The sequence below is a fragment of the Eptesicus fuscus genome, chromosome 19 (assembly GCF_027574615.1).
Source record: "Eptesicus fuscus isolate TK198812 chromosome 19, DD_ASM_mEF_20220401, whole genome shotgun sequence".
Taxonomy (NCBI): domain Eukaryota; kingdom Metazoa; phylum Chordata; class Mammalia; order Chiroptera; family Vespertilionidae; genus Eptesicus; species Eptesicus fuscus.
The window spans coordinates 26,678,743-26,697,878 of record NC_072491.1 but is presented as its reverse complement, the minus strand read 5'-3'; the positions used below and the strand labels follow the sequence as shown (position 1 = coordinate 26,697,878).

The 19,136-nt window shown below is 43.3% G+C and overlaps 1 protein-coding gene across 1 annotated transcript in view; it reads left to right on the top strand.

Annotated features, from left to right (window-relative positions):
• Positions 1 to 19,136, top strand: part of SNTB1 (syntrophin beta 1) — a 197,736-nt gene that overhangs the window by 154,245 nt on the left and 24,355 nt on the right. Inside the window, exon 5 of the mRNA XM_008143357.3 lies at positions 13,232 to 13,371. Within this exon, the coding sequence (XP_008141579.2) occupies positions 13,232 to 13,371 (140 nt within the window). The remainder of the gene's footprint in view (positions 1 to 13,231; positions 13,372 to 19,136) is intronic.

Below are 19,136 nucleotides of genomic sequence, written 5' to 3'. Positions count from 1 at the left end.
GACTCTCTCTGGTGAGATGACACAAAGCCAGATTGAGGAGGACTTTGAAAACCACGAGGAGAGGCAGGTAGGAGTGGAGAGGGAGGTAATGACAGTTGGATGGCTTTAGACTGGTGTGCAGATTGGGTACCCCAGTGGGTAGTTATAAGCACCAGGAAAGTGACGCCCCTCCAAAAAAGAGAAAGGTTTAGCTTTGGGGAACTAATAAATTTGAATTCGAATTTTTCAAATTCTAATGAAGAATTTTGCTGTTGGAAACTCCTTTAATTCCAGCATGCAATGTATTTTCTGTTAGAAAGTTAATTTTAAATTTTAGTTTGAATTATTTAGTATGTAAATAGGTAGAACCACAACTTGCTCAGGACTTTAGGGTTCTGCTGGTCTTAAGCCTTTGGGATCTGCCTGATGGGCACATGGGTTCATTCCTGGCGGGGACTGTGCCCTGCTGCCATGGCTGTGGCTCCGCAAGACAGGCCTTTCCAGGCTGCAGGGATCACAGCTGAGCGGGCACTGCCTCCCCCCATGGTGGTGCTCCCAAACTCTTGCTTTGTGTAATTAGCTGATGACTTATGTCCTCATTAAGAGAGCTGACCAGTCAAAATGGCGATCAATCAGCAAAGTCATTATTTAGGCTCTTTCTTTGTGGTTCTGTGGTGAAGGCTGTTCATTGTTTCACTGGTTTGCCTGAAAATTGCTGTCTAGTAAATGTGCTCATTTGGCAAAAACCCTGGCTATCAAACAAGTATGGGCACAACACACATGTTTAGAAAAATCCATCACACTACTTGTGGGAGGCAGATGAATGTGTGTCGTCTCGTCCCCCCCCCCACCCACCCCGATCCCCCACCGCAAATTGCACTACTTTCCTATCACTGTGATAACAAATTATCACAAACTTCAAATTCGAAGTTTGAAATAATTCAGAAATGTCAAAATCATTTACAGTTGACACATGAAGATATGAGCTCTTTACAAGAGACCTCCCCCCACTTTGTACGTGGCAAAAGAGTAAAGGCTCATTAAAGACTCAACGATAGAGACCTGGGTAAAATAAACAGTGAAAGTGCTCCCTCCCTCCCTGCTTGGTCCCATCCTAAGGAGGAACCCCCTTGAACAGTTGGGTAGTTCCCCCTCTCCAGACCAGGACTTTTTTGTGTTTGTGAGCTTGGGCCAGCTTTAAAAATACATTCCCCAGAAGGCTTCCAAGATGAGATGATTTAAGGGACTAGGAAAAAACCCCCTGTCCAATGTGCCCTCTCCCCAAATAATTCTCTCATTATGCCATTTTATGGCTGAAATTCCATCATGAGCAATTTATTTCTTTGGCTTAATGGTTTGTCCCTTCTTAAGGTGCAAATACCTCCTACAAGACTAACCCTTAAAGTTCTAACAACCCTTATAAGAATGAGTTTATTTAAATTGTTATTCCCTCTCCCCACTCCCTTTATCTCATCCCCTGCTTTGTTTATTATCACAATTTTGTAATCATGTGTTTGTTTCCTTGAAGTTGTGGTGTGTCACTACCATAGACTCTAAGTTCCATGAGGACAGGGACCTTGCACCTTTTTCACTATCCAGTTCCTGGGATACAATGACAAAGAATGTGTCCAATAAATATTTGTTTGGATGGAAGATTTAAAAAAAAAAATGGAATCAGATGTAAGACCTACAGGGGCTGGGACATAATGGAAGGCAAAAGAAATGTAGTGTGTAAGGCCGAAGCTGCCTCTCAGGCCTGCTCTTCAGCTGGTGCATTGGGCTTAGGATCTGGGGTTTGCATCCTGATGGCTTCTGCTTCCATTGGTAGCTATGCTGGTTGTTAAATATTTTACCTATCACTCCTGGTACCCACAGTGAAGCTTTCCTGACCTCACAGTTCTCTTAATTAGCCTCCCTGTGAATCAAACTCTCTAGATCTGGCCCTAGCTGGTTTGGCTCAGTAGATAAAGCATCAGCATGCGAACTGAAAGGTCCCAGGTTCAATTCCAGTCAAGGGCACATGCCTGGGTTGTGGGCTCAATCCCCAGTGGGGGACTTGCAGGAGACAGCTGATCCATGATTCTCTCTCATCATGTATGTTTCTATCTCTCTCTCCCTTGCCCTTCCTCTCTGAAATAAATAAAATATATTTAAAAAACTCTCTAGATCTGATTTGGATGTTTTAAAGTCTGAGAAGATAGAAAATCAAAGAAAGAGAGATCTGTTTTGAACAGGGGTTGTGTGTGTGTGTGTGTGTGTGTGTGTGTGTGTGTTAAAAGTTTTTTCCTCCCCCTTTTTTTTTCATTTTAACAGCTGTATAAACATTTACCCCAAAAAAGTCATGGGAACAGGGTGTGGGTGAAGGATCATGTGCAAAGGAATCTGCTATTTGCAGAAATATTTAGAGAAAGCTGGCAATATCCATGCACCTGTTATTCCAGGTGTGTGCATGAAATTCACTGACCATGTTAACACTTGCCTGTAATGGCATTTAACGCAAAGGGAATTTCAAAGTTTAGAACAGCAAAGCCTCCAGAGTAGGAGAAAGTGAACTTGACTCGGTAGATTCCTGTATAAGCCCCATGATGAGTGGCAGCAGTTAGCACAGTTTGTAATTGAATATTTAATTGTTTAATGATTTATGTACCGTCTGTCCCCTCTTCCAGCCTGTATGTTCCATCTGGGAGTGCTGTCTAGTTCTGCTTCTCACAATATGCCCAGCTCCTAGCACAGTGCTTGGCATATAGCACATGCTCAAAACATATTTGCCACAGGTGTGAATACATATTACCTCATTTAGTTGGGATGGCCTGGTCTAGTAATGTGAACGGATTTTTAAAAAATGTCTCAGCTTCTTAGTTTGCATAGGTCTGTTTATATACTGAGTAGCTTTCTAGCAAAGCTTTCTGCCTTAAAAAAAAATCTATGTTCATAGATGACTTGGCTTTTCTCATGAATGGGATCAACTGTAGACCATTAGTGACTATTAATAAAAGCAGTAGGAAAAGATTATCTCCTAATATTCTCTTTATGAGAAAGCAGTAAAATTAAACTCAAGTAATATACTTTTTTCACTTTTTTCATCATCATCATCAACATCATCATCTTCAACTGCACAATCTCTTTTTCAATTTAATTTAATGAGAATGGATCTTTGCAGCCACTGAGACCAAAATGCTTGCATATTAAGGAGATCATTTCCTTTAACCTAAGTCACACCCCTTTGCACACAATAAGGATGAAAGAAGAACTGAGTGTTTATGTGGGTGGGAAAGAAAAGGGTGCAGACAGGACTGTGTAGGGCACTCGGGGACCAAAGCTGGAAAGGAACTCAAAATTTATTGGATGTAAGATTAGTCTGATGCAAAAGAAAAGGCCAGAAGGAATGCCTTCATAGACTCCTAAAGCAGGGCAGTTTTTGGCACCAGCTACAATACATCTACAACCCATTGTGTTGTCCTGGTTAGTGTGTTTTCTATCCTAGACCTTCCACTCCCCTCATTGTGAGTTTAAGCCAGAGTTATTCTTAGATCCCCCTTCCTGGCGGAGAGTGAGGATGTCCCAGAGTTGCTATGCATCTCTGGCAAATCTATGGGGAAAAGCACACATGCCTTGCCTTTGATCATCAGGTCTTAGGATGGATTAGAAAGAAAGAGACTATAAGGAAAAAGGTCACCAATTCTCTAAGAGTCCAAAGGTGGCGATGGAGTCGACTAAATCTAACAGCGTTAGGCAATTGAAAAGCCCATAAGAAGATGCTGTAGGAAGAAGCAAAACTGTTGGAAGCGCAAGATGAAAAGACAGGAAGCGTGTTTTTGAGGAGTTTGGAATAGCTAATTTTCAGAACTTATCTGAGGATCCATGATGCTCAGTGTCAAGCAGGTTAGGGTGTGTGTTTGTGTGTTACCTGCGGAGGCTTTCTTTGGGGAAGTCTAGTGCCTCGCAGACAACTTTTTCCATAGAATCAAAGGTGCTGTCCACGTGTTCAGTCAAAATCTGTAATTAGCACAGGAGTAGCAGGGATCAGACTTGTTTGAGGATGTGCTGATAGGACAGTGAATGTCATTTCATATAGGACTAGAGGCCTGGTGCACGGATTCGTGCACAGGTGTGGTCCCTTGGCCTGGCCTGCACCCTCTTGCAATCCAGGACCCTGGGGATGTCAGAGAGCCGGTTTCGGCCTGAACCCTTTAGGACAGGCCAAGGGACCCCACTGGTGCACGAATATGTGCACTGGGCCAGTTTTGGCCTGATCCACACAGGCCAGGCCAAGGGACCCCACCAAATCCATGCCTCTAGTGTGCATATAAGCTCTTTGGTTAATCTCTTCCCACCCTCCCCTCTCCCCTCTTCCCTTTGAGATTCATCAGTCTGTTCCATGTTTCCATGCTCCTGCATTGAGCATCTGCCCCCTGGTGGCCAGTGTGCATCATAGCTACTGGCCAGTCGGCTGATCAGCTGGTCACTTAGGCTTTTATATATATAGATGAGCTCTGCAAGGCAAGAGGGGAGTGTGAGGATTTCAGGAACCATTACTAATAAAGTACAAACTTTTACAACATGTACTCCTATTAACACTCCGTATAATGCTTCCTACTTTTCTTATGTTACCTCATTTGATTCTCAGTTATTCTGTGAATTAGATACTGTTATCTACTTAAATGAGGCCAATATGAGGCACTGGTAAAAATTGGAAGACAGGAACAGGGAGAAACCAAGGTGTTTCCTCCTTCTCTCTGCAGTTAGATTCTTGTTTTGTTTTGTTGTTGTTGTTAATTCTCCCTGGATGTTTCCCCCCTTCCCCCCATTTATTTTAGAGAGAGTGAAAGGGAGGGAAGGAAGAGGGAGAGAGAGAGAGAGAAACATCGATGTGATAGAGACACGTTGATTCGTTGCCGGCATGCACCCCATCCAGTGTCTGGAATCAAACCTGCAACCCAGGTACATGCCTTTGACTAGGAATAAAACCTTTGGTGCACGGGCTGACACTCTAACCATAGCCCCAGCCCAACACTGGTTAGAGCTGCAGTTAGAGTCTTAATAGTTAGTGTACATTACCAGGTACATAAATCTGAGGTAAGATCTCATACTTCATTAGAATGAGGGTAATTTTATATGAAACCTGTTATTAAAAGCCCTTGCATAGGCCCTTTCATCCAGAAAACATTCATATTTGGAAAGATTCCAAGTTTGGCATGGTACCACACTGGAAACAGTGCCTTCCTATGTCTCATTTAATTCTGCTGAGCTTTCAGAGGATGTTCAAATGTCCTTGGAATCTTTCTTATAATTCTTTTAAGGATCACAAAAAGAACATGCTGGCCGCAAATATGTTCACTATTGCATAAGGGAAATCTGAGGGAGAAAACATAAAGTTAGAGAGAGGAGAAAAACCACATGTCATGCTATGTTTTCACAGCTACTTTTCTATTTAGAAATGACATTTCTAGCGCTTCCTGTTTCGGAACTACAAAGAGCACACAGGCAGACATGAAGGAGACCTCTTTCCAGTGTCAGAGGTACCTGGACATCTGATCCAACCAAATGAGTGTGAACTTGGATATGTAAGTGAGCCCAATGGGGTACAGGTGGAATGTATGTCTATGTTGAAATTATTGGAGGAGGGTGTATATGACAGATAAGCTGGAGATTAGAAATATAATTGTTTAACTGGACATATTGTCACCCTTAATAATTTTGGAGTTTTTTATAAAAAGAAGGAGAAATAAATATTGGGTGGGCAGCTAGCAGTTAGTCTCATAATAGCACAAGCAGATACAACAAAAAATTATGAAAATGGTACATTAATGACTAGATTTTGGAAGAACTACTATGCAGGAGTAAAATGTCCAGGGATATCACATTAGCAAGACATGGGGAGGGGAAAATCCCCAAGCAGAGCCCGTCTTAGCGTTAGGTTTACTTGGGCAGATACACCTTTATTCAGCTCAGTTCATTCTAACAACAAACATTTATCATAGTATTGCAGACACTGAGTAAATGGTTAAAAAATAAAGGGCTATGATCCAGTGTCAGAATGAGTTATGTGGGCCAGGGGATCCCAAAGCAGGCTGTGCATCAGTCTCCAGAAGTTACAAAAATAGAGATCAGTAGTCTCAATCCCTAGATGTAAGAATTCAGTGGATTTGGGATTCAAGAATCTGTTTTGTTGTTGTTGTTTTTATCTCACCTGAGGATATCTCATTAATTTTTAGAGAGAGGGGTAAGGTGGGGGAAGAGGGAAAGAGAGAGAGAGAGAGAGAGAGAGATAGAGTGAGAGAGAGAAACATCAACCAGTTGCCTCCCACACACACCCTGACTGGGGTTGGGCATTGAACCCACAATTTAGGCATGTGCCCTGACCTGGAATTGAACCTGGGACCTTTCAATGTACAGGACAATGCTCCAAGCAACTGAGTCACACTGGTCAGGGCCAAGAATCTGTGTTTTTAGTGCCCCATTGATTCTGAGGCAGGAAATCCAAAAGGGCTCATCTCTGGAAATCACTGGTAGAAAACGAGTGCTATGTATAATCTGAGTGTGGTGACGGCTATTAACACTGACTACAGATATTCTCAAATAGTGTGCATGAGACTTACCCAGGGCCCTTGCTATACATGCAGATTCCTGGTGCCATCTCCAGCACTTTTGCATGCATGGATTCTAAAAGGGAAAGACATCTGAATTTGTAAGTCTCAGCCCAACTGATTCTGAAGCAGACCAAATTGCAAAAATCTGTGATATGTAGATCAAACTTTGAGAAACACCGATTTTTAAGAACTTACTCTTTGCCAGGCACTATGCTATAATCTGTTTATGCACATTGTCTGATTCTATCCTCCCGATAGTCACAGGGGAGAGGGACTTTTATCACCCCCATTATACAGATGAGGAAAGGGAAGCATGGAGGAGATAAGTAATTCATTCAAGATCATGCTGTAAATAGCTGAGCTGTAGACTTGCAGACTACAACTGTCTGACAAGATTTATGTTCTTAATACTAGATTGCCTTCTTGCTGCCAGGAGGTCAGAGAAAAAAGAAGGAAAAAAAAAAAAGAATCTTCCCAGTTGGGGCAGGTTTTAGGAAGGCATTTGAACTAAAGTAAGATAAGTGGACTTTGAAATTTGTCACTTGGTTCTTAGACCCACAAATTTTGAGATTTCTTTAACATGAATTCTATTTTGTCCGGCAGTGTAGCTCATTGATTGAGCATTGACCTATGAACCTGGAGGTCATTGTTCAATTCCCAGTCAGAGTATAAGCCTGGGTTGCTGGCTCGATCCCCAAGTGTGGGGGGCGCAGGAGGTAGCCAATCAATGATTCTCTCTCATCATTGATGATTCTATCTCTCGCTCCCTCTCCCTTCCTCTCTGAAATCAATAGACACATATTAAAAAAATAAATAAAATGAATTCTATTTTTGCTTTTGTTTGTTTAGTTATAGAACTTGAATAGATCCAACGGAAAGCAAACATGTTGATATTTCACATAATAAATAGTATCACGATGTCTCACATAACTGAACAGCTGGTAGACGAGGCCATGACTCGGAAAATGCTGATGTGGGGTTGAGGCTGGACTCTCAACTTCTTCCTTCAAAGAACTCTTGGCTTTCTCCTCTGAAAAGTAAATAAAATGATGAAATCAACAAGGAAACCGCAGATACACCCAGTGAAAACAAAAACAGAGGACAGGAAGCAGAGACCTTTTTTAAAGAACTTGCTCCCTTTGCATTTAGGGATAATGTCGATCTTTCAAAAGATAACTGTTGACAAAATTATGAACTTCTGCTGCATATCAGCATTCCTTTAAAGGGCGTTAGAGGAGTAAAGCCTGTAAGTCACAGATAACTTGTTTACCAAACTGGACTGTAATTGAAATGGCCCTTTGGAGTTAATAAAAGTATGAAATAGCTTTTTCCACCAGACTGAGAGGCGTCTAATGTAATCATTTGTGAGTGTCACCGATTAGAAGCAGCCTTTCATCTATTTCTAGAAGCTGAGTATGGACGACTCAGACCTCGTGAAGGGAGCAGGAAGTTGGAGCCATGGGTGGGTGAAGGGTGTCCACGAGAGAGCACATAGGTCGCAGGCCTCTGGGCCCTTTAAGCCACACTGGTTAGATAAGTTAACAGTGTTTATTGGAGACCTAAGGCACCTAGATATGACGTAGGTCTTTCATAGTTCTGTCAGAATCTACTGAGCACCCTCGATCCCAGGCATTGGGTAGGTACTGTGCATAACTGGATAAAATACGGAACCGTGAGTGTAGGAAGGACTGTGCACTGTTTGCCTTTAGAACGCATGTCCCAAATTGCAAATTCTTTGTTGTTCCCAAATAAACCCATTTTGATGGAGAAATGTCTGGCTGTCTATTTGTTTAAGGTCAACAGAAGAAATAAGTAAGGGGGTGGGAATGAGTAACATGTTAGGGGGAGAGGATTGTTATGGAGATTTTGTCATTTGTAAGAGCTGCTTCAAAATGGAGAGTCCTTCCCACTCCTGGGAATATATCCGAAGAAACTAGAAACACCAATCAGAAAGGATATATGCACCCCTATGTTCATAGCAGCACAATTCACCATAGCTAAGATTTGGAAACAGCCTAGGTGCCCGTCAGCAGATGACTGGATCAGAAAACTGTGGTACATCTACACAATGGAATACTATGCTGCCATAAAAAAGAAGGAATTCTCAGCATTTGCAGCAACCTGGATGGAATTGGAGAACATTATGTTAAGTGAAATAAGCCAGTCAATGAAAGAAAAATACCACATGATCTCACTCATTTATGGATAATAAAGAACATTATAAACTTGAACAAAAAGATAGATACAGAGACAGTAAAGCATCAAACAGACTGTCAAATTACAGGGGGAAAGTTAGGGAGAGGTGGGGGAGATAAGAGATCAATCAAAGGACTTGTATGCATGCATATAAGCATAACCAACGGATGCAAAACTCTGGGGGGTGAGGGCATATATGGGAGTGGGGTGGGGGGTGGCAATGGTAAGATATGTACACATATAATACGTTAATAAACTGGATTATAGAATTAAAAAAAAAATGGAGAGTCCTTACATCTTAAAGCCACTGAGCATGAATTTTCTTCAATAAACTTCAGTTTTCCAAGAAAAATAACTAATTTACATCTTTTTTCTGACCCTTCACTTGTATCACCCGCACTAGGTGTCCACTTTCTTTGGTATCCACTTTTCATATAGAGACAAAAATGGTATTCCTTCAAGGGAGCCACTAGCTAGGCTACTATGAGTGACACGCACACACACACACACACACGCACACACATGCACATGCACAGAGTTTTGAGCAATTTATGTCACACTTGCATTTCAGCGGAATGTTGGGCCCTTTGAGATACTAGGGACTCCTCCAACCACTGCATGTGAGATCTGCAAATGCCTCTGCAGCCATTGAGTTTGCGTGTGCTGTGTATTTGTCAAGAAGGTAGGTGCTCATTATCTCGCAGCATTCTGGCAGTCGGCGGGCCATGCCTGTCTGGCAGATGTCTTTTCCTTGGTTCCCATATTGTTTACTTTTAAAATTTGTTATGATAGAAATATTGACAGAAAATAAAAAAAACATTAATGAACCTCCAGTTTTAATATTTGTCCATATTTTGTCCATCTTATTTTCTCCATCTACCATATTTGGGTGAAGGGGTGGGTGGGAGAGAGCATGCTGGAGATTTTAAAAGAAAATGCCAAACTTCATATTACTTCACTCCCTACATTATTTTTTTTTAACTCAAATCAGATGCCAGCTGAGGCAGGTGGAGGAATGAATGCCCCTCCCCCCAAAGATGCCCATGCCCCAGGCCTCAGAAAGTGTGGCTATGTTGCCTTATACGATAAAAGGAACTTTGCAGTTGTAATAAAGTTAAGCATCTTGAGATGGTGAGGTTCCCTGGTTATCTGGGTGGGCCCAGTTTAATCACACGGGTCCTAATAATAGGGAGGCAGGAGGATCAGAGTCAAGAGAAGGTGATGCAGTGACCGAAACAGAGGGAGAAAGGCAATGTGATGTGCGGCCATGAGCTAAGGAACAAATGCAGGCGGCTTCTAGAAGCCCGGAAAGTCAAGGAAAGGGACTCTCTCCTGCAGCCTCCAGAAGGAAGCAGCCCTCCCAACACCTTGATTTTAGGACTTCTGACCTCTAGACTGTAAGGGAATAAACACCACTATGTGGGGATTTTTTAGAGCACCAATAGGAAACTAACACACTAACTTTTAAAAGTAGGGGACATTTCCATGTTTGGGTTGCTCAGTTGATTGGAGCATTATCCTGTACACCAAAAACTTGCAGGTTTGATTCCTGATCAGGGCACATACCTAGGTTGTGGGTTCAATCCTAGTCAGGGTGAGTACAGGAGGCAACTGATGGATGTTTCTTTCTCTCTCTCCCCTTCCTCTCTAAAAATCAATAAAAACTTATCCTGGAGTGAGGATGAAAATAAGTAAATAAATAAATAAATTGGAGGAATTCACATTAAAATGTAGATTCCTGGATTTCTTTGAAAAAGCGGAGATTTATCAATGCTGTGCCCACAGTCTTCCCTGGTAATGACAGGGTCATGATAAGCTAATGCCAAAAAGAAGCTACCTCAAAGTGAGATTTTTTTTTCCTTATATCTAGTCCTCTGAATTTGTGACTTCCTGTCTAGAAAATTATATGGTTAATATATTCACTATAACATTGCTGAAAGCATGTGTTTGGAATCTAGTGGTTTCTAAGCCATGAGCCGAAAGTGTCAGGAGCCACTTAACTTCCTAGTGATGCAAATATCTAGAAAAGTTTACTAGTTACAAATACCCAAACACACTCTCATATCTATATATACAACTTGCTGTGATGGTGAGTTTGTGATTCTACAATTAGGAAGGTCTGAATTGTACAAGTGGTGTTGACTGTTGAGGTTTCTTTTGCAAACTTAATATTCTTTTTGAAGAATGATGCTTAATATTATCTTGAAGTATGTGTTGACATTGAAATAACTGGTTCCAGTCAAAGTTAATGGATCAGATCTGACTAGGTAAGTAAGATAGGCACTTTGGGAGGATCATTTATAGCTTCCCCAGTCTTATTTAATGAGCTAGAAAAGTAATTTACTGGGTTTTAATGTAGAGCCTGGAAAAGATATACTCCAAATCTCACAAACACTTTATGCCTTGTGACCATAGCTTAGTCACCTTGTAGGGTCTGGAACATTGCCTCCCCTAACAATTCATTTGGATCTCTTAAAGATGCTGTTGTTTTATTGGGAGGTAAAATAGGCTTAAATATTCATAAAATGCAGAAAGGGAGAAATAAACCAGGTAGCCATTCACATTCTAGTATAAATAGCGTCATGGGGGGGATTTCTTCCTTCTAGAAAAGGAGGTTTTATTTGGATTTGTTGAAGGAGGACATGAATTAATAAAGAATTTGTTGTGTAACAAATTCTTCTGGGGAGAAATGTGAAAAGGATCCAAGGAGAATGAATTGAGGTTGTCGATATTCTGGGCTTACCTTATACTTTTTCCCAAGAAAAATCATTACTTTGTCAGACTATTGCCATTTTCAAAGAACACCTTTTTTGACAAGTTTAGAAATTGGTGGGTCTGCCACAGTTTTCCCACCCTAAGTTTCGGTGAAGACCTGACCATCTGCCAGGTACTGTGCTGAGCTCATTACATGCACGGTCTCATTTCACCTCTCCTGTAGCATTAGGAGGCACGAGCTATTAACCGGCCCTAAATGGTGCTTATTCTGCACTGTGCTAAGCAGTTTAGACATTTTAACTCAGTTATCACAACAACCCTCTGAGATAGTGCTATTACTTCCCCATTTTACAGATACAGAGATTGAGATACAGAGATTCACTGACTTGCCCCGGATCCCACAGCTAGTACATCGTGGAGCTATGATTTATGACCAGGTATTCTAGCTCCAGAGTCAGAACTCTTAGCCACTGTTATACACGATGCTATCCTTACTTATCAGTGAGGAAATAGAAGCACAGAGAAGAATAACTTGCCCAAAGCCACACGGGCAGTAAATAATGGAGCCTATGAAACTACAAAGCTCACCCCTTATACCATCCTGCTCATCTCTGCTTTGATCACTCAATCCTGAAGCCACACCCACTTGCTTCCACAGATTTCACTGTAGCACCTAAGAAAAGGTAATGATAAGAGGAGAAAGGGAAAGAGTTAGCATTATTATTTATTTAGCTTACTATGTAGTTTAATTCTGAATACAAGGTGGATAGTGGTTTGTTGCGAGAGAGTTGAATTTTCACTGAATTAGTTGCCAGTGTCAAAGACAATCTCAACCTCATCTAGAGCAGTGCTTCTGAATCTTTAATGAGAATATGAAGCAGCTCAAGATCATGTTAAAATACAAATTCTGATTCAATAGGTCTGGGATGGGCCTGAGGCTCTGAGTTTCTAACAAAGCTCCTAGGTCATACTGATGCTCCCGGAGCATGAGCCTGCTTTGAGTAGCAAGGCTAGAGCATTGGGTTTTTCCAAACTAAACATCAAAATTGCTCCCAGAGCTCAGATGGGAAGCAGGGCATTTTCATAGAAGAACATCTAGTGTGTGGGGATCAACACTGGGCAGAGATAAGATCTGAACTTCCCAGATTCTCAAGGTTGGAAGGGATTTTGAGGGTCATCTGGTCCAATCATCCAAGTGATGTTTGAATCTTCTCCGATCTCTCCCTGCCAGGTCATCTCAGCCCTTGAGTTAAAGAACTATCTTCAATGAATAGAACTAAACATTCTAGAACAAGAGAATTCCAAGGTGGTGCCTGAGTCTGTGATATCTCACACTTGTTCAGACGGGCCTTCACCTTTGGATATTTATTCCAAAACTTTCAAACCTCACACTTCATAAGAAAAGCAATGCGCTCTACCAGAGAACCAGCTGGTGTCCCAGGCACCTGCCCCCACAATGAAATAAAATTCTCAGTGCTGGCTGGCAAGTGAGAAGTGGTGGCAACTGTTTGACTCCTGGGCTGCTTCTTGGCGCCAATAACTACACATCCCAGGGCCTTGAGAAAACATATTTTCAAAGATCGAGAATCATGAGACCATGACATGGTTTTTTTCTTCTCATTTCAATTTTGCAACCAGAACCGAAAGACCTTCCTATTGTTGGGTCTTCTGATTCGGGGAATGCCAGCGTCCCTTTTCCAGCCACTCTCCTTGGAGGCCGTCTTTTACCAGTTCTCTTCTTTCTGTTTCAGGTGCCCGGGGAGAATGAGAAACAGTGGAAGCCAGCCCTGCTTGTGCTGACTGACAAGGACCTTTTAATCTACGACAGCATGCCCCGGAGGAAGGAAGCCTGGTTGAGCCCGGTCCACATGCACCCTCTTCTTGCCACCAGGTAGCCATGGCTTTGTGGTGGGGTGTGACATGTTTGCAGTTTAATCAACTGAAATTATTTCCATATCCTACATTACTGCTTACTGTTGCCATGGGAGCTGAGAGCTCCTCCAGAATATAGCCACCTGTTTTTATCCAGATTATCAATGATGGCCAATCAGGGCCAACACAGAGACAAAGAACAAACTGCTCATCCATCGTGAAGGAGCAGTGATGCCTATGAGATGGTCCCAGCCTAGTCACCTTCCTGGCCCTCCATCCCATCCCCTTTGAGATGAACTATGCACATCCTGTATAATAAAAGCCTAATATGCTAAGTGTCCAGTTGACCAGTCGGCCAATCAACCAATCAAAGCGTAATATGCTAATCATGTGCTAAGGCTGCTCAACCACTCACTATGATGTGCACTGACCACCAGGGGGCAGATGCTCCGACTGGTAGGTTAGCTTACTACTGGGGTCCAGCCAATTGGGACTGGGCGAGATGGGCCGGACAAGCCCTGGAGCCCTCCCACGGTCCCTCCCCAGCTGGCCAACCTCCCATGTCCCTCCCTGGCCCCAATTGTGCACTGGTGGGGTCCCTCAGCCTGGCCTATGCCTTCTCACAATCCAGGACCCCTTGGGAGATGTTGGAGAGCTAGTTTCAGCCCAATCCCGCTCAACACAGGAGCTGCCCCCTAGGGGAGTGCCGCTCAGCCAGAAGGTGGGCTCATGGCTGGCAAGCATGGCAGCAGTGGCAGAAGCCTCTCCTGCCTCCACGGCAGTGCTAAGGATGTCTGACTAATGGCTTAGGCCTGAGGGCTCCTGGACTGTGAGAGGGCTCAGACTGGGCTGAGGGACCCCTCCCCCCACCCAAATGCAGGAATTTCGTGCACTGGGCCTCTAGTGTATTTATAATCTTAAAGTTCACGTAGTAAGAATTATCAAGCAAGCGTCTTCCCTTGGTAGCACAAAGAGTGGCACCACTGTGCTCTTTAAAGCTTGTTTAGCACAAGACTCCATAACAAGCTCTTCCTCAGTTGTATGATGCTTCCTGTGGAAGTGGGCTGCCAGGGGTTGTCTGTTCCTTAGGAACTTCAGTGCACATTGATTGCTCATGTGACAGTATCTTAATGCATCGTATGCTCAACCCATCTCTGAAAGCTTATATCCTGAGCACACGAGCACATCAAACCTGAGTCTTGCCTTTGAGTAGCTGACAACTCCCAGAACTGGCTTCTATTGCCAACACTTGCTGTTTGTGCGTTATGACAATGGGCATGGTTTTCACTGCTTCTACACCCCTGTTTCTTTACCTAGAAGCTAGGCATGCTAGCATATTGTTTGTGGCCTCCTCGGGATGGTGCCTGGCAGTATTGGGCCCTTAGATGTCTGTTGAATGAATTACTGAACAATGTGGGACAAACCCTGCAAGGGAATTTGGCCCTACAGACAGAGCATAGTGGACTGAGGTGTTGGGGCATCTGTCCTGAGCAAAAATGTAGAATGGGTTCTCCATTCTGGAGGAATTGAGGTGCCAAATAGTCAAGGCTCAGGTGTAGGGAAGAGAATAAGGCCCAGTGGCAGAGCCAGAGGCTAACATGAAGTTGGAACGGTGGTAGTGAATACAGATAAAACTCCTTAAAAATCCTCGTCCACTCATGGCTGATTGCAGAGACCAGCAAGGGTGACCTGAGGATGGCAATTACTGGCCCCAGACGTAAATGGAGGAAGCCTTCAGGGGCTAGGAACCAGGCCCAGCGCTCTTAGAAATTAATAAATAAAATAGTAATGAAATTTTTGAGTTTCCTAAGCCTCAAAATCTTTGGCAGGATACCTAATAAATGTTTACAACAAAACCTCAATAATCAGAATCCACACATCCTCAAATGTCCATTCAAGGATTCAGGCTCTGTCTTGGGGTCCATTCGAATTCAGCCCATCCGCCATCATTTTTGGTGGTTTGCACCCCAGTTCCCATCCATGGGCCCTGGTATTCAGATTCTGAGACTCTTACAACTAAAACCAAAGAAAGATCAGACCACGGTCACCATATTCCAGTTACTAAGGAGAGAAATTGGACTCCTGCCTCTTGGAATGATTTTCAGGAACTGAAGTTTAAAGAAGGCAGAGTTTCTGGGTAACTGTCGGGCAGCTTGAAAAGAAACCTTACCCCAGGACACTGCTTCCTCCCCCCAGTCTCTGAGCATTCTGACTAATGGAATTTTAAGGAGTCTCAGCTTTATTCACTCAGGATCTCAAAACTTCAGTTCCTCCACTACAGTAGCCACATTTCAGGGACTCAGCAGTTTTGGCTAAAGGCTACCAGTCTGGACAGCACAGATCAGAACATTTCCATTATCACAGAAAGTTCTGTGGGACAGCGCTGCCCCAGAGCAGAACTGAGTACCTCCCAATTGGTCCCGATTATTGCAAGTGGCCGGACTGGGCTGGCATGCTCCCACAGCTGTCCGTCAGCAGCCCAGGCTGCCTGGCGGGATGTCATCTCGGAAGCTCATCCGGCTGACGGCACAAGCAGGGCTCCAGTGGCCCAGGGCAGTCCTGAAGAAGGTCACAGATGTGAACCCTTCAAAGCAGTTTCCAGAAAGGGGGATGGAAGCAGGGACACAGTAAATGACATCTGAGGAGGTTTGGGTGGGAGGCACCAAATGTACCTGCTCCAGGTTCCACGCCACGGAGATGCCAGGTCTAGACTGTGAACAAAGCACGTGAGTAGCCTAGAACCATAAACCTGCATCCGATATGGAACAGAAAGTGGAAACCCCTTCTGTGCAAACGGTGCTCATTTAGAAAAATAGGTGCAAGCATAAAAAAAAAATTGGTGTCCACTGTCTAAACATAAAACAGATATGAAGGTAACACTTCACCTCCCAACTTACTGCCCTTTCCCAAATGACCCAGCCTGACCTCTGACCTACAAAAGAAAGATGTGTTATTAGATGAGTATCATAGCCTTATGAGAGGTGGTAAAATCAGGCCCGTAACCATGACCCCCATCTCCAGCTATAGCCTGCGAGGCAGAGTCTGTCCAGATGTTAGGACGGACAGGCTAGTCTTACTTCATCCCCTCAAGCTAGTAGGTAATTTGTTGCCTGGTCCTGAGCAGCAGCCTGGAAAAGAAAGAGCTGGAGTTTCCATCTGTTTTCCTCCCACCAGGATGATGCTTAACCCCGGGCTGACCACTCCACCTCCGTCTTTCAGAGAGCTCATCTGTCAAACGCGCTCCGTGAATGCCTTTGTCTCCCAAGCCCAGGGAGTGATACACTTTTGTGGAAATGGGTTGTTTAACCAACCTTTCGGCCTATGCATCAGCCACCCTGGTTTGCATATGCATTGGTCATGGTCCGTTTCCTTCCACATCTCTGGGGCTGTGCCTAGGAAAAGACTGGGAATGCAAACAAGCAACTAGGGAAAGGACCCCTCCCTTCCCCGAGTAGTCATGCTGGGAAGATGTAGCCTCTTGTAGCTTCCGGCTGGGCACGTGAATGAGATGCCATGGAGCAGGGGTCGCCCCAGCTGGAGATTGAAACTATCCTATCCTTGCAGATAAAGCCAGCTCTTTAAGGGAGGAGGCTGGGATGAAGCTGTTCATTTCTGTCAGAAGTGGTAGAAATCAAAGGAAAACTCTGGTGCCTTCCATTTCTGAGGTCACTCCAATCCTTCCATTGGCTGCTTCCCTAGCCATGTATTTAAGTTCATGAAGTGACTCCTTCCTTTACCTCTCATAGGTTCTGTACAGTCTCATGAGAAACTGTCCTTTATATTTGAGCTTTTGAGCACACAGCCTATCTAGTGGCATTACTTGTCTTTGAGTGCATTTTTCTAAAGAAGGGGAGTTCTGTCTTAAAAAATGTCTTTCTAAAATCTTTTATTGAGGTATAATTTATAAATAGTAATGTATACACATCTTAAATATATAGCTTAATTTTTACTAATGGTTATAGGACCATGTCTTCTAAAATTGTGTTAGAGGGTGTCTATGGATTCTTCGTCCTGGGTGACATTATCCAGGCCATGGGAGTACCATTTGCAAATAAAGTTAAGTTCTCACTTAATGTAGTCAGTAGGTTCTTAGAAACTGTGACTTAAATCAATTTTACCATAGGTTAATTGATTTAAACAAGAGTTAAGTTCCTACAGCATACTAGTATTTCTGTATTAGGGTATGGGAAAATTGGTTCTCATTATTACATTGTTTTATTTAAAGTTACAGTTTCCTAGAACTTATTGACAGTGTTAAGTGAGAACTTACTATAGACCATGTGGTAAAGAACCAGTGGTTGACCTTTGTAAAGGGAGATTAGGTCAAGGCCAAGTGCTTTATGTGGATTCTATCTGAGTTTGCAAATTGTGTCCAGTTTAAGAATGACCTGGCTGTTTATTAAAGATTCCTGTCCCGGGGACCCTACCCTGGAGATTCCGGCTCAGCAGGTCAGATTGGGGATCAGGAATCTGTTTTCAACAAGCATTGGGCAAATGTTGTCCTCAGGGTCCCCACATCTAACCGTCACAAGCCTTTGAGGTTTAGGTTTTGTTCCTATTTCACCAAAAGCAAACCAAGGAACAAAGAGGGGATGTAACTTATGCACAGTCATACAGCCAGGAAGAGTCCACCTTCTTAACCACGGATCCTGGGCAGCTGCTTAACCACACGGAACCATGGGTTTCTTCTTTGTAAAGTGGAGCTCATGATAGCCCTTTCAAAGAGTCATGCTCTTGTTCCCTGGAGTTTCAGTGACTTTTTGAATATCCTGAGTGTATCAAATAAACATTGCCTTAGCTCTCCTGACATCTTAAATCATCACATCTACTGCAGAGTGATTATGAAATAAAAATATGGTGCCTGCATTCGCCAGCTTGGGCTCCCACAACAAATACCATAGATTGGGTGGCTTAAGCAACATATAATTATTTTCTCACAATTCTGGAAGCAGAAGGTCGAGGGCCAGGTGCCGGCATGGTTGGTTTCCGGTGAGACCTCTCTTCTTGGTTCCTAAAGATGGTGGGCTTCTCCTTGAGTGTTCACACGGCCTCTTTGAGCACATTTGGGGAGAGATCTCTCTGGTATCTCTTCTTATAAGGATACTAATTCCACTGGAGCAGGGCCCCTCCCTCATGACCTCATGATTGGCCCTATCTCTAAATATAGTTTCATTGAGGGTTAAGGCTCCAACATAGAATTGACAGGGAGGTGATGGGTAGAATTCAATCCATAGCAATGACGTAAGCACAGCCTTATTGAGCATAATGCCTGGCACACAGCAGGTCTGAGCATCTGGTCAGTCCCTTGCCTTCGCCTCAGCAGTGCTGGGAAGCATCATTCCGAATGCTAGAGACAGTCTTTTCCCTTGCCCAAGAAGAACTGGCTGGGACTATGGCCAGTAAGAAACAGGTTGCTTCTAAAATTGAGTTACTCCCTCAGGCAGTTCAGAGTTGATTTGTATATTTGTTTAGGTTTTTGTTGTTTGGCTTTTCTTTAGGTCCAGGCACATCTAATTTATATTTTCCTGGAAGATGAAAATTTGATTGCATTTCATATCTGTGGTCCCAGACATGCTCACATGTTCTTGGCATTGACCACCACGCATAGACATTGACAAGCAGACGCCTCTCCCACTGGCAAACTTCAACAGTGTGCCTCTGTGTGTTATCGGTGCAATTTATAGCAGTGCACTCAGGAAGTTTGCAAAGATGGTGTAATTTTAGCTGTTCTCATCCCTCAGCTTTTTATGAGTCCTTGGGAAAACATTTTTTGCTTAGCCAAAG